At 36.8% G+C, this 13923-nt stretch overlaps 1 protein-coding gene across 2 annotated transcripts in view; it reads right to left on the bottom strand.

The window, feature by feature from the left end:
- Positions 1–538: 538 nt before the first annotated feature.
- ppp3ca (protein phosphatase 3, catalytic subunit, alpha isozyme) overlaps positions 539–13923 on the bottom strand; it is a 29312-nt gene continuing 15927 nt past the window's right edge. Inside the window, exons 7-14 of one of the 2 annotated variants that reach the window (XM_008427054.3) lie at positions 11463–11540; positions 11232–11326; positions 9502–9627; positions 8685–8762; positions 8129–8213; positions 7812–7909; positions 5642–5692; positions 539–4161 (exon numbers count right to left, since the gene is read on the bottom strand). In XM_008427054.3, coding sequence (XP_008425276.1) covers positions 3983–4161; positions 5642–5692; positions 7812–7909; positions 8129–8213; positions 8685–8762; positions 9502–9627; positions 11232–11326; positions 11463–11540 — 790 coding nt within the window. In that variant the 3' untranslated portion in view covers positions 539–3982. The remainder of the gene's footprint in view (positions 4162–5641; positions 5693–7811; positions 7910–8128; positions 8214–8684; positions 8763–9501; positions 9628–11231; positions 11327–11462; positions 11541–13923) is intronic. The other variant, XM_008427055.3, reaches the window with a different exon arrangement.

The raw sequence follows: 13923 nt of genomic DNA, 5'->3' as shown, positions 1-13923 counted from the left end.
CTCGACAGTATCTCTGATTTTCTATCAGGTTCAAACCAAGCTATTTTCTTCAGTCAATAATGTTGCCTTACAAAATCACAACTAAAAAAGTCAAAGTACTGAGTAACTAAAGCTTTGCAGTTCACACTTTACATTTTCTAACCAATTAGTGTGTAGAAATACCCACAAATTGGAGTTTACCACCTTGTGAAATACCATGTTGATGAAAAAAGGAAACAGTTTAATATTTCTGCAAAGGCATAAAAATTACTCAGTCATCATTAGGCCTCAATACATAATTCAGTTTGTTTTAATGCAAACCACTACATGGCAAGGGTCTCTTTAAATCTTCAGATTTAGTTAATCTGATGTAACTAAATGCAACTGCATTTAGTTACATCAGATTAGGATCCCAGGATACCATTATAATGTGAGAAAAAAAACCAAGTATAATAATTTTAACTGGCTTCAGAATTATAGGGTTTTATCCACAAGTAACTGCAGGGTAGAAGAGCACATTAATTACTCCACCAGGGGGTTAAAGAATTGCACAACACAATTTGTTCATGCATATTTTATTCAAGAGTAAAAAAAATGTGATTTGTCCCATAGGGCATGCTTACAGTGTGTGTATTATTTAGGTAGTCAAATGCCAAAACATATCTCCATAGATAAAAAAATGTTGCAAGATAAAATCCATTATATCTCTGTGTTGAAGTATGCATTTTGACTATACGAGAACCAGAAACCAAGGAATGAAAAGAACTGTAAGCTAAATTGTAACAATAATATCAGCAGTAAATATAACCAGAATACAATGTTTCCTGTTAAATGTGTGACACCTGATTTGTCTGCGTGTCCAATTCATTTACATTTGAGAAAACCATGCTATCATGCTTTGGCAGCCTGAAAGAGTAGCTTTTCACTGAGATTATATTCATTCACACTATTGAACATTTTCTGTACATTAGTACAACAGAAAAAAAAATATATGTATATATAGCACAAGGCTTTACACCTTAGAAGGGCATCTCTGCTTACAAGAAATCAATATAAAATTAAAAGCAGTGGTAGTAAATAACAAAATGAAACCAAACAAAAAACAAAAATGACCAAAAACAACCAAAGGAAGCCTATTTATAAAATTTATAAAACAAGACAAAACTACAAATATAATCCAAAAATAAATGAATTCAAGTTTACTATTTGAAACACAACTATCTATCACAATTATAATCTCACATAACAACTAGGAACTTAATTGCATGCATTGATGCGTTCCATACCATAGATGCTGTGTTAAGTCACTTTTTGTCCATCTTTACTTCACACACCTTCATCACTGAAAAGAAAAATGGCATCCAAACCAGGAAAACATTAATGAATGACAGAAAATTCAAGAAATTTGTTGCGAGGTGGGCATCAAAGATATTTACCATTCCAACTTAGATATTTTACTCAGGATGTGTCCTACTCTAGTGGTTTTCTAGACTCACACTGTTGGGGGATAGCGATCATTTGCATTTAGCTCACAGTGAGGCTTCAGCTTTTATTTAATATCAAATCATCCAGTTTTGATCATGTTTTAGAGTGAAAATAAATGGGAAAAAATATTCAGAAAAAAATCAAAGTTTGAGTAAATAGTTGAATACAAGATTAAATTTTCAATGTTGGCCTGTTGTATACTTTTTTCATAAAGAAAGTATTACAGATTAGCTATACTCATTCAATGATACATCTTTGCAAAATGAAAAGGCCTTTTGCCGTAAACCTATTCTTTAAAGTCCTGCTAGACTACTTCAGATATATAGTTTTAAAACGATATTTTCTAATTTTTTCTCTATTTTAAAAAATAAAAACTAAAAAATCTTGAGTCTGCACAGGCAATGGGATTCCAAACAAACTGCTGTGATATCTACACCAGCTCAGAAAGTGGCGAAAATGTCGGCAACCATCAGAGTCAAAATTTCAAAGAAGGGCCTGAGCATGAATAAATCAGTGCTGGGTTAAAGATTTTCCAAAACTGTAGTTTGTTAATGTGGCCACTGTCCTCATCCCATTATGGGCTGAGGGCAATCCAAAGGCTGTGAAATCCAAAGAACACCAGTACTGATGCTGTTTATGATTAACTGAAACATAATACCTGGTGAACGTCTACAACTTCCTTCCTTGTCACATTTTGCAAGCATAAAATCCAAGAATGTTTTGGAAAAGCAAAAGATGCAAAAATTCGCAGGATGCCGATGTATGCTGCAGTCACTGTTCATGTTCTTTCCATTTCTTTAGCAAGAAGCAGGAAAGAAATAACAGTTAAAACCAAGGTATGTCTCGACATTTAACGTCACTTTTGTTTTCCTCTGAAAGCTGCGTTAATGCCAAAGGGAAGAAAGGTTATTGTGAGACAGAAATTAAGCTTAATTATCCTGAAAAAAACAATGATTTTCATATGAATTTGTAAAGTGAAGTTGGTTTTTTAACATGAAGATGTTCTGAGGTGAAATTAGGCATGGGCTGGTTATGTATATTAAGTCATGTCATGCATGTCATGCATGCCTTAATAAAAAAAATTATGACTTTAAAACTGATTACATTTTCCATCATACTGGGGATAGTTTGAAGTGAGATTAATAGAAGGGAAAGTGCCATAGTGGCAAGAGTTTTCTCTGGCTCTTCAGGGAATAGAGTAATCAATGCTGCTCATCCACATCTGCTGCAGCCACCATTCATGGGCTGGTTGAAAGAGGTACTACATTTTGTATACAAGATATAAAGTTGGGCAATTTGGAAATACTTAGTAAAAACCACGGTGTTCTCACTGCTAACAAGCAGTAGGGATATTGCTGACTTGCCAGGACTACAGATAAAAATTACCTTTCAGGTAACTCTGATGCATTTACATCAGTGTCCCTGCCAAATAAACCAATTAAATTCCATTTTATTTTTTCTGTTTTTTTAAATTAGGGTAGTTAGATTAAATTGCACGATATTGCTTCAAAACTTTGTGTGAATGTTGTGAGAAGCTCAAGCCAGCCCATGCCTACGTAAAATGCTCTTTTGGAAGAGACGTGAATAACCATAAGACTGAAATTAAAAGGAGTAAATTATATATTTTGAAGTCAAATCTCTGTGTTTAATCCGGGGTGCTGAGGTAGCATCAGCAAACAGTGAGACTGCGTCTTCTAAATCACCTCTTCTTTTCCTCCAGGTTCTGTGATCCTTTAAGATAGCAGATGTCAAGGAGAGAAGGAACCAGGCAATGCCGGAGGTTACTAAAACATATCCAAGGTGGATCTGGGTCTGCAGTGGATTTGTCCGTGACATGAGAACCCCGTCTTCCTTTTTTATTCCCTGCAGGTTGGCAGCATCTTACAACAAGGTTAATCAATAAATTTAAGTTCACCGATAAGATGGCGTGCTGCAGAGTTCGAAGACATATTTGCATCTCTTTTTCCTTACCGTGTTGCCTCTCCCAAAGTGACGTGACCTAATACTAGCAAAAACAATAAGATAAAGTAGATCATTCTCCTTTTGATGTGCATTTGTGAGTGATTCATAATAAATACTTTTATAAAACATTAAAATGATTTGTGTGATATGGATACTGCACTCATGTCTTCTGTCAGGCCCTGCAATGAAGGAGCACACGTGTGTCAGCACTTGCAGCACAAAAAAACTCCCAACAATTCAGTCTGTAATCGAATCGAGAAGGGGAACTACGGTCGGACACAACTTCCAAAAGCACTTCTTTGCTGCAGCTTGTGGGTCTCTCTGCATCCCTGCCCCTTTGCTGTGAACCCCAGCTCCCCCCTCCCCCTAACAGTGCAATGACATGCCGTCATGAAATAAATGACCTTTTCGCCCAGTGTTTAGATTTGCTGCAGGTTTCATGTTCTAGCGGTAGGCCTGTTTGATTTCTTGTGTTCTGAGGCCTGAATTTCCCATTAAGCAAAGTCTTCCTGCATGCCTCTAACTGCGGCACAGTTTCTGTGGCTCAGACAACACATTACTGGATGTTGCTGTTGTCTTCTGTGCCGTTTGCCTCCGACATATTCATCTTGCCCATGGAGTGGCCCACGTGGTTCACCCCGTCCTTGCGAGGTGGCATGCGCTCGTTGATGCGGTCTAAGCCCTTAGCCTCCTCGAAGCTGGTGATCTTGTGCTGGGGGGAGAACCCACGAATAGCTGAAGAAGAGGAAAAACGGAGGGTCAGGGTTATGTTACTCAACAATCTAAGGGTATTCCGCAAGTCGTGTTACTGTGTCAGACAGTTTACATGCACCCATCATGGACTGCATTAGTTTTGTGCTTCTCATAGTTCATTTTGGACAATTAGTTTTCCATGGTGGCTTGATCACACAACATACCAAAAACAAGAGCTATCAAAAGGAAGCTGAAGAGTTTAGATGTATTCCTCTGTCTTATTTATTCCACATACTTTGTGCAATTTACCAGAACCTTTTGCAAGTGAAGCAGAAAGTTAAGGTTGTTGTGAGGAATATGCTTAAAGCCAGGACCCTGACAGGAAGTCGGTCAATAAAAAAATTTGATCAGTCGTTTTTGATAAGAGCAGTTTCCAAATATCCAGATTAAAATGTGCTAGAAGCTTTCTGATGACTACAAAAAAAGCTTTCAAAAAGTTTCCAAATATTTGTCAAGATGAGCATGCAAACATTCGAGGTAATACGTATAATTTTAACAGAAAATCCAACATGAATTCAAACCTGTGAACTTAATTCTCCTTTGTATGTTGCTAAATGTTGTAATGTCCATCTTATATTAATACATTGTTATGACAATCATGTCCATGATGAGTGAATGCAGACGTCTGGCAGCCATTATGAGTACAAGTTAAAAAAAGCTATGATATGATATATGATATATCCTCTGATGTGCCCAAACATGTCATGATTTCAGTGTTAGCTGCATCAAAAGTGTTATCACATCTAGGAGAGACAATCAAGAATAATAAGTACACTTCCCTTTGCTAATTTCCTTTATCATCATCATTACCAATTGTGAGTCACTGCCTCATAAGTAATGTTTAAATTACAAAATAAAACTATATTCAAAGTTTTTTTTTTTCCCCAAGAAATTAAACAGCTTTTACAATCCAAATATGAGAAGTGTTCAATAAATAAAGTGACAATATAAAAACCCAGATTTACTATAAACTCACTGGAAACTATGATGGGTGAGATATTATATGCGCTTCTTGTAAAGAGAGGCACAAAAGGGTGTATGAAGAGGAGACTTTTCTGCTGATCTTGATCTAAAATGCGTACATACTGCCAGCACACCTTACACACATTTTACACATGTGTGACTCAGACACACTACATTTGGAAAGCAAGTTATTCAACATATATTATTCATCTTGAGAACAGCTTCTAATGTAACTTCTTCCCATTAGAAAGTAGTTGAAATATACTCTATGATGATTTTTGCTTTATTTACATAAAATCAACAAGTATTATTTTGAAAAAAGAACATTCCTCTTACTTTTTAACTCTATTTGGAGGAACTTCACAATAGGTTGGAGCTCTATGAACATAGAAAAGCTAAGCGTGGACTCTATATTGTTTCAACTATTGTCTAGAAATATTATATAGCAGGATACCCTGATAACATATTAAAGCAGTGGGGCAAGGAGCACCAGTTTTACCTTCTCTGTCCTCATCATGCGTCTCGATGGCTTCAATGGCTTCAATGGTGGCTGAAGGGGGGAGGAGGGGAGCAGGTTACTCCTGATAAAGCCATGCAAATGTACAATGCAGCCCCAGGGAGAAGGCGACTCATGTTATTTGGCCAGATGAGCTGTATACGTTCACTGTTATTGAAGCCAAACTCAGAGGAGCGCCATGCATTAAAACTGAGTTAGTGTCAATCTTGGGTTAGAAAGTTTTCATGAAAAGTCACACAAATAGATCCACGAAGAAAGACACAGAAATGAGATGATGGAAAGTGCGGGGGGCTGAGATGACAAACAAAGTTGTGAGAGCATCTGAATTACTTTTAATGCTTTGTACTTGTTTCTGCATGTCTGAGGAAACAATTTATATCATTGCTTAGGAAGGTCCTTATCTGAGTAAACTCACCTGGTCCTCCTGATAAAAGCTGTTGCAATTCTCAAAACATTTGACCATTTACCACTTTTCCAATCATTGAAAACACAATACATAAGCACCTTATGCTACATTCTCAGTGTGGAAGATAACCCAAAGAAAACATTTATCCTAGTTACATTTCATCCAAGGTGTTGAAATCGGCTCTCATCAACTCAGCCGTGTGATGAAAATTGCATCTGCGTTCTCTTCTATTTTGCACATGGTTCTGTGCGGTGAGTTGCGTGATTGGCCTGAAGTTTGTTGCCGTGTTTTATGCCGAAATGCACTATACGACATCAGTGTTGATATTTCGCTTTAACTGGTCAGCTTCCACTCTCCTGTTTTTGCATCCGCAGGACGCATGGATACTTTTGAGGAACATTTATCAGATGTGGTGGGGAATTATGTACATTTGCATGATTCTGCACTAAATGACTACAAAGACAGTCAAACATTGTTGTCCATGGAGGAAGGCTGTATGTGGCGGCATTCTCTCTTGTGAGCGATTTGTAAAAGCAAAATGGAGGATGCATGGGGGGAGTGGACACCCGGTAGGGTAGAGGCGTGTCCCCGAGCTTTTGTGAATAAAAATGTCCATGTGACTATGAGCTAAGATCAGATGTCAAAGGTTTTTTTGACAGAAACTACTTTTTCACATTCACTTTAAAAAAACAAAATACAGAACAGGACGACTGCGTAAGGGAGGTGTTGTCACGCATATGATTTCTCTCAAATGTCTTCAAAACAATAATAGTGGACAAATTATACTGTATTTCTAATTTTCCGTAGGAAATCATTTCTTAGAGCTGTTTATGCTTGACCAATCGTACTCCTTCAGTACAAGCGCCCTTACATATCTATGATAATTTTGTCACACTGAAATGTTTAAGATCATCAAAACAATTGAATCAGTCAAAGATAACCCAAGTAATTTGAAAAACATGATGATGATGATGACTTCTTTTGATAGTGGAGAATATGTGCTAAAATCTACCTGGCCCGATGTAAGAAAGTAATTACCCCCTAAACCTATTAACTAGCTGTGCCACCCTTGGTGATGACTGCTATCAAGCACAATGTGTTAATTGGCAAAGTGCCTTTGCATTTCTCTGGAGGAAATTTGTTGAGTGCTTCTTTGCAGAACTGTGTTTATTCAGCCACATTGAAGGGAGTGTCAGGGCTTGTTAAAAGTAATACTACAACATCAAAATTCAGAACTTTTATTTTCAACATTTTTAGATCTGATTAAGATGATGTAGTGTTATTTTTTTCCAGTAGAAATGGTATTAAGTCTACATGAGGATAAGCATATTTTGACCACCTTAGATACAAGTCTAAACTAACCTTTTGTTGTTTCATGGGGATGGGATTTTGGCCTCAGTTGATAAGCTGCGACTACAAGTAAGATACTGACTGCAAATAACTTTGTCACAGAACCCTTAAAAATCCATACTACACATTAGCTGCTGAAAATAGACAGAAGAAAAATCTAAATTATACCCCATAAGGTTTGGATTAATATATCATTGGAAGATCCAACAAGAGACTAAAACAGCATCTATTGGCTGCTTTTTATTTAAGGGGGATTGGAGAAAGAGACAGATAGAAAAATAGATAAAGGCAATGGAAGAGATGAGAATGCTGACGAGTACAAGAACGAACCAAAATAAAAAAAAAGAGAGAGAACCAGTGCTGGAGAAAAAGACTTAGGCCGAGCCTTCTGCTCACCACTCTGCAGTGTCTGTCTGCCTCCAGAGAGAACCCCACTTGGCAACATGCCAGTGGGCGTCAGGCCCTTAAGCGTCAACACATTTTCACTCTCCTCTCTGCAGGAAGAACAGAAACAAGCAAGCAGGTCAGAAAGCTATGCTGAACCCAGATCAGACTGGAGAAAAAACACTTTGCCCTCACTTTCCCCACACATGCACACACACGCACACACACACACACAAATACAGAACAAACCTTATATAATGTCTGTGTTTCAAGATGTACACTACAATCATATCTCCATTTACTAACACAGTCTTCAGCAAAACGTCTACCTGAGAACTGAGAACATTTTGGCCATTTTTCCAATAGCACGGATCTTGTTTCTGATCACCTCTTTGCGAGCCGCGGCTGCATTGGCTGCAAACAAACAGAGGTAATCCATCCACAGCGATTATAAGACATATTATAACAATACTTTATTATTTTCCTATTATGTCAATTTTGAGAAATGTATATTTTGTCAAGTCAAAATGAAATGATATGTTCTCATGTCTAAAGATGCATCAATCATTAAGACAGATCAAACGCTGAAAGCTTTTTATTCATTAAATACATTAAAAAACAAACAAGGATTTTTTTGTGTATGTCTGGACCGGTAAGTATAGACCTTAATAACAAGTACTCAGTCATTTTTGTTGAAAAAAAAAAAAACACTCCATACCTTCTTTCTAGCATGCAGCTTTAAATCTTATCCTAAATAACAACTGCTGAGCTGTTTTCCCTTTCTGAACAGCGACGTGCGCAGATCTAGGTCAACCCTGAACCCACAATGTACCCGTGAGAAATATAAAAGATGAATTATGGAACGCTCTTCTTTAGACTTCTCACCATCAAATATCTCATCTTCATCATTCATGAGTTCATCATCAGAGCAGATGCTTAACACATTCACCAACATTTCGGTGACTGTGGAGGAAAGAGTGGACAGAAAACAGGTAGTCACTGAGCGGTGCGGAAAACAAACCGGGGCGTAAAGATAAAGTGCCTAACAGTGTATAAGAATTATTCACCTCCTTGGATGTTTAGCCATTTTCATTGCTTTGACGAAATAAGTAATTGCATAAATATTCAACCCCTTCAAAGTGTCTGACTTAATTCAACAGTGGTCTAGTCAATTGGTGCTATTAGTCTCACAATAAGTGGAATGGAGATTACCTGAGTATGAAAACACCTGGCTTTGGAAGCCTCTCACTGGTTAATCAGTATTCCTGGCTACCATTACAGCATGAAGACAAAAGAAATCAGCTAATCAGAGAAAAGGGTTACTGAAAAGTATATGTTAGAGGAGGGATACAAAAATAAATCTCTAAGCCACTCAACATCCTCTGGAGTTCAGTTCAATCCATAATCAAGAAATGGAAAGGATCTTGTCCTTTTCATTTCTAGATCTGCCTAGATCAGCGTGCATCTGATGACTTGAGAGGGAGGGATATCTATGCATCCACTCATATTATGTTTTTATTTAACTGTTATTATTTAGCAGAAACCTGTTTTCACTTGACCGTTACGGGACTTTTTTTCCCTCAAAAAAGCCAAACTTTGTTGATCACAAGTGATTTGTACAAGCTATAAAAAGGGTAAAACATCCAATGGGGGCGGATACATTTTTACAAGACAACGTAAGAGAAGCGAGGGAGGTTTCTACCTTTTTCCCCAACAAATGGCAGGGACCAAGTAAAGACGTCCATGAAGTTGGGCAGCCAGTAGGGGTGTGGCGAGCAGTTGAACTGTCGAATGTTCATGACGTTATTTTCATATTTCAGTACAGCAGCTGTAAGGGAAGCAGCGAGAACAGGGGAGTAAAATGTTCCACTTGAACCCGACTCCTCCTTACAACCGACACACCTAAATGATGCTGTATGACATCCAGCTCGTTACATACCATCACCATCAAACTACGTCATACTGCATAAGACAAACACCTGATTGTTAAGATTTGGTAAAAAATTTTGTTTTAATGACATCTATCTACATGTACTGCCACTGCTGATTTTAAAAAAAGCGTAGAGTTTTTGTGAAAAAAAAAGAAAAAAAGATTTGTTTACAATCAGAGTTGCAAAAAACAACAGAAGCTGTGGGAATTAGACCGGACCGGACAAAGACACAAGATAACAGAGGGGATCACAAGGAAGATTCTGCTCCTGCAATAAAAGCTTCATTTATATCAAGGATTTCTTAAAGGCACATGTGTTGTATATTTAGATTTCAGGTCAAGAGAATTATTCCTCTGCCTGATTAACACAATTATATGAGGTCTATTGAGGCATGAGAAGTCTATCTTTTTAATTATGAATTCACAACTTCATGATAAGGTGATGTCAAGATTAATAAAGCATTCCCTTTGAAGTAAAAGTAAAGTGTGAGTTCGCATCCGACAATTTGCGATCGCAAACTAATCACTAACGCTATGCCAGAAAGATATTGGCCAACGACACTGTGACGACAACACAACAATTACATTAATATATCCGACTCAAAGTAACTCAGGCTTGAGCTGTTTGTAAGCAGCTGGTTAAAAATGCAATGAATTGGAAAAATAACCTCGCTTTTCTGGCGTCGTTACTCTAAAATCTACCACAAAATCACAACTTTTTAAATGAAGGCAGAGAATACTCTTACACCTTCTCAAAGATACAAGGCTCAGTTTACATTGAATATTGTTTATTAGAAGAAACAGGAAGAGAAAAGAAAATGCAGTATTCATCCACTAGGTGGCCTTGCTGAGGCCAGGGATTGCTGACACTGTTACATCAAGAGGCATAAAGCCACATGGAGATAGTCAGCAATGCTGACAGTCCCTCCCACGCTCCCCATCTCCCATAGCCCATGGCAACCAAGATGCAGATCTGAGAACACAAACAAACGGGGGCTCCCTGATGCTTTATTATGCCTGTTCACAGCTAAATCACTTATATTAACTCACACACTTCAATTTGTTAGTTGAAATCATTTTCACGGAAAATCACAGGAAGTCTGGGTAATTATTTACAACTGACAGGGTGGCTTTTAGAGGATTCTCAAATGTCATATTTCACTTTAGTGACACATAGAGTCCTGGAAAATTTAGCAAGCATCTGTGAAATTGTGCAAAAAAATGTAAATCTGAACTGAAATGTGTTTAAAAGAGCAGGGATACTTCAACTATAGGAGATAATTAATTAAGACACTTCTCTTTTACACCAATAGGCTCCTACTTTACAATTTTTTTTATACAATTTAAAAAATATATGTTCTATTTGACAGTGGGCCAATTTCTGTGACTCAAAAATCACCAAAAAACAACTCTCTAATGTGGAGAAATAAGTCAAAGATTAATGTAATAAAAGGTACAAAGAATCAATGAAAAAACTGAAAATGAGGAAAAACAATTCTGACCTTTATTGTTGTAAACATCCAGGTAATTTGGTGCAGAGAAGATGGTTATGAGGGACGGGAATCCAGTTGTCTGACTTTTACGGTACATCCGGTAACTTCAGCATAGAAAGGAAGAGGTGAAGAAAGAAACAGAAAAAAAAGTTTATTCAGAAATTAAAAATCAAGTTGGATTTGTCTTCAGTCAAGAAATGTTTTATTATTTTCGCAGACGTGCTTTTTGTTTCAACGTACCCAGCATCTTGTGCTTCATGTGCTCGGATAATTGATAATAGGTTATTGCTCTGTAGGAACTCACATACAGCTGGATAACTGGAAAATAGGAGAAAACAACGGTGTTTAGGCATGTGGCAGAAAAAAATAATTAAAAAGGATTTTAAAAAATCCTAGAAAATAGTATAAAGTTAAGACAGATATTTAATAGGCAGAAACTTAAAAAAAATAGGCATGAAATACATTCAAATGTATTCAAGCAAAACATTACACTCTTTCATTAAATAATTTACTAGAGAGGAAGAAAGTAGAGTTTTTTTCATAGCATTCATTATTTCCTAAATGCACAAACCCTCACCCTGCAGCCGGTGAGGAAAAGATTACAAATTAAATGTTTCAACTTTTAACTAAATCTGTGATATTTCACCGGATCAGCAGATAGACATGAGTGAAGGTTACAGCAAGTATGACAATATCCAAAGTATCTCTAAAGTATCTATTTAGCACTTTAAGGAAAACTGTCAAATATGTGGCTGGTTATTGAAAAAATGGAAAAAGTTGAGAGTGAGCGCCTCTACATCTCCCATTACTGTTGTGCAGCTAAACTTTACCGAGTAAAAAACATGGACTCAATATGCGCAAGAAACTATTTAAAATTGTTCATTGTTACAGTTTCCCATATTTGGATCTGTTTTACTTTTTGCATTATTTTTCTCCTGATACATATTTGAAAAATATAGTGTTTGTTTTTTTATATTCTATAAGGCCATCACTATTAGGTTATCCATATTCATTTCTGCATCCTTGAGCAGTGGTCAAGAACAAGCTGCGGCTGACATGAAGCAGCGGTGAGAGTATTAATTAGTTTATAGGCTTTAATTTAAAATGAGCTAGACTTAAAGAAGCTTTCCCAGACATGGTGCTACCTGATACACTACAGGGCACCTTTAGAAGTGTATGCATCTGCATGACAGAGCTTTTAAAGCTCATTGTAAAGAATCAAAAGCATATTATTATGTTACTTAATGCTAAAATGTATCTGTGAAGCTGCTCACTTCCAGCTGGCTTTTTGCTTTAGGATGGCTCTTATTTATTTATTGCTATTTGCTGATTTGTTCCTGTATATTTTAATTGCAAATTTGTTATTTAAAAAATGGTTTATCTTTGTGATTTTTCTTAAGCTTTAAATAATCAAAAATATTTCCTTTTAATCTTCTACACGTGTTTTTCGTGTGTCTTTGATCATTTTTATTGTTATTTGCTTTTCACACTGGGTCATTTTTTTTTTCTTTTTGCTGAAAGCGTCAAGCTTCACGCAGACAGAGAGACACCAGGACACCTAAAGCACAAAGAGCTTGAATGGAGGCATAAATAAGTAGCCATAATCTCCTGCTGATTGTTTCTCAGCAGGAGATTATGGCTACTTAATAAATAGATCATTTTTGTAAAAGGCTTTTCCAGCATCTTTAGGGCACTAGTTTAAATTTCCAGTCGTTTAATTACTGCTTGCACTGATCATAATTCAGTGTTTCCAGATTAATGTGTCCGACTGTGAAGGCAAAAAATAAGGACACAAAAAGAAGCGGAAATGTTTTGTGTGTACACTGAGTAGTCACATTGGAATCTTCAATGCAAAACAGAATCACTAGATGTTACAGCTATGATCAATATTTGTTTCTGTGTGACACTAACAATAATTTCTTCATTTATTTTTACTCAATCATCGTGCTCATTAAATTACTGCCGGTAAAGTCTATACATTTTTTTAAGACTGTCTCTAAATTCCTGTTCTTTTTTTTTCCAGCAGAATAAACCATACAATTATTGCATTTTGACTCATGAAATTTAAGTTACATATCCAAATTGACTCAAACGTAAAACTCCTAATACCACCAAGTTAAACCTTCTCAGTAATAATCGTCTTCTGCTGCTCTTCCGTGCAGTCACTGCCATCCGTGGACCCATCAAACTTTCAGCTGTGTTTAAAATATTAAAGTGCTCAAAGGTTTATGCCAGAAGAAAAACAAGGGGACTGCTGTGCCCTAAGCATCTAGCAAAACTGTGCCATCCTTCCCCTTTTATTTAGGTCACATAGGTAACACTCCCTCGAGGGGAAAAATATGCTTTAAATTACATGCGTCGCTACGGAAACATGTTCTAAGGTTTCCTCTGTGGCTGACATTTGAGTTTAACAACCCAGCAAGATACTGCACTCAAAAGAACGTTATATAACCGTTTCTATTAAAAAACATGTACAGAACATTTTAATGTCAAGACATAAGACTGAAACTCGCCTTGTTTCAAAATCTATAATAATATTCACACGAACTAATCAAACACACATGAATATTTTAGTCGCATTTTATTTGGTCAAACTACATTTATCGATTAATGCAAGAAAACACGGTATGGTTGCCCTCCGACCGTTCCTTTTCTCTCCTTTGTGAAAACGCACGATGATATGTGTTGGTGAGCCTGTGAC

Source organism: Poecilia reticulata, chromosome 14 (assembly GCF_904066995.2).
Source record: "Poecilia reticulata chromosome 14, P_reticulata-male-v2, whole genome shotgun sequence".
In the NCBI taxonomy this organism is placed as follows: Eukaryota; Metazoa; Chordata; class Actinopteri; order Cyprinodontiformes; family Poeciliidae; genus Poecilia; species Poecilia reticulata.
Note: the sequence above shows the minus strand (reverse complement) of the source record. Positions and strands in the feature narration are given on the sequence as shown.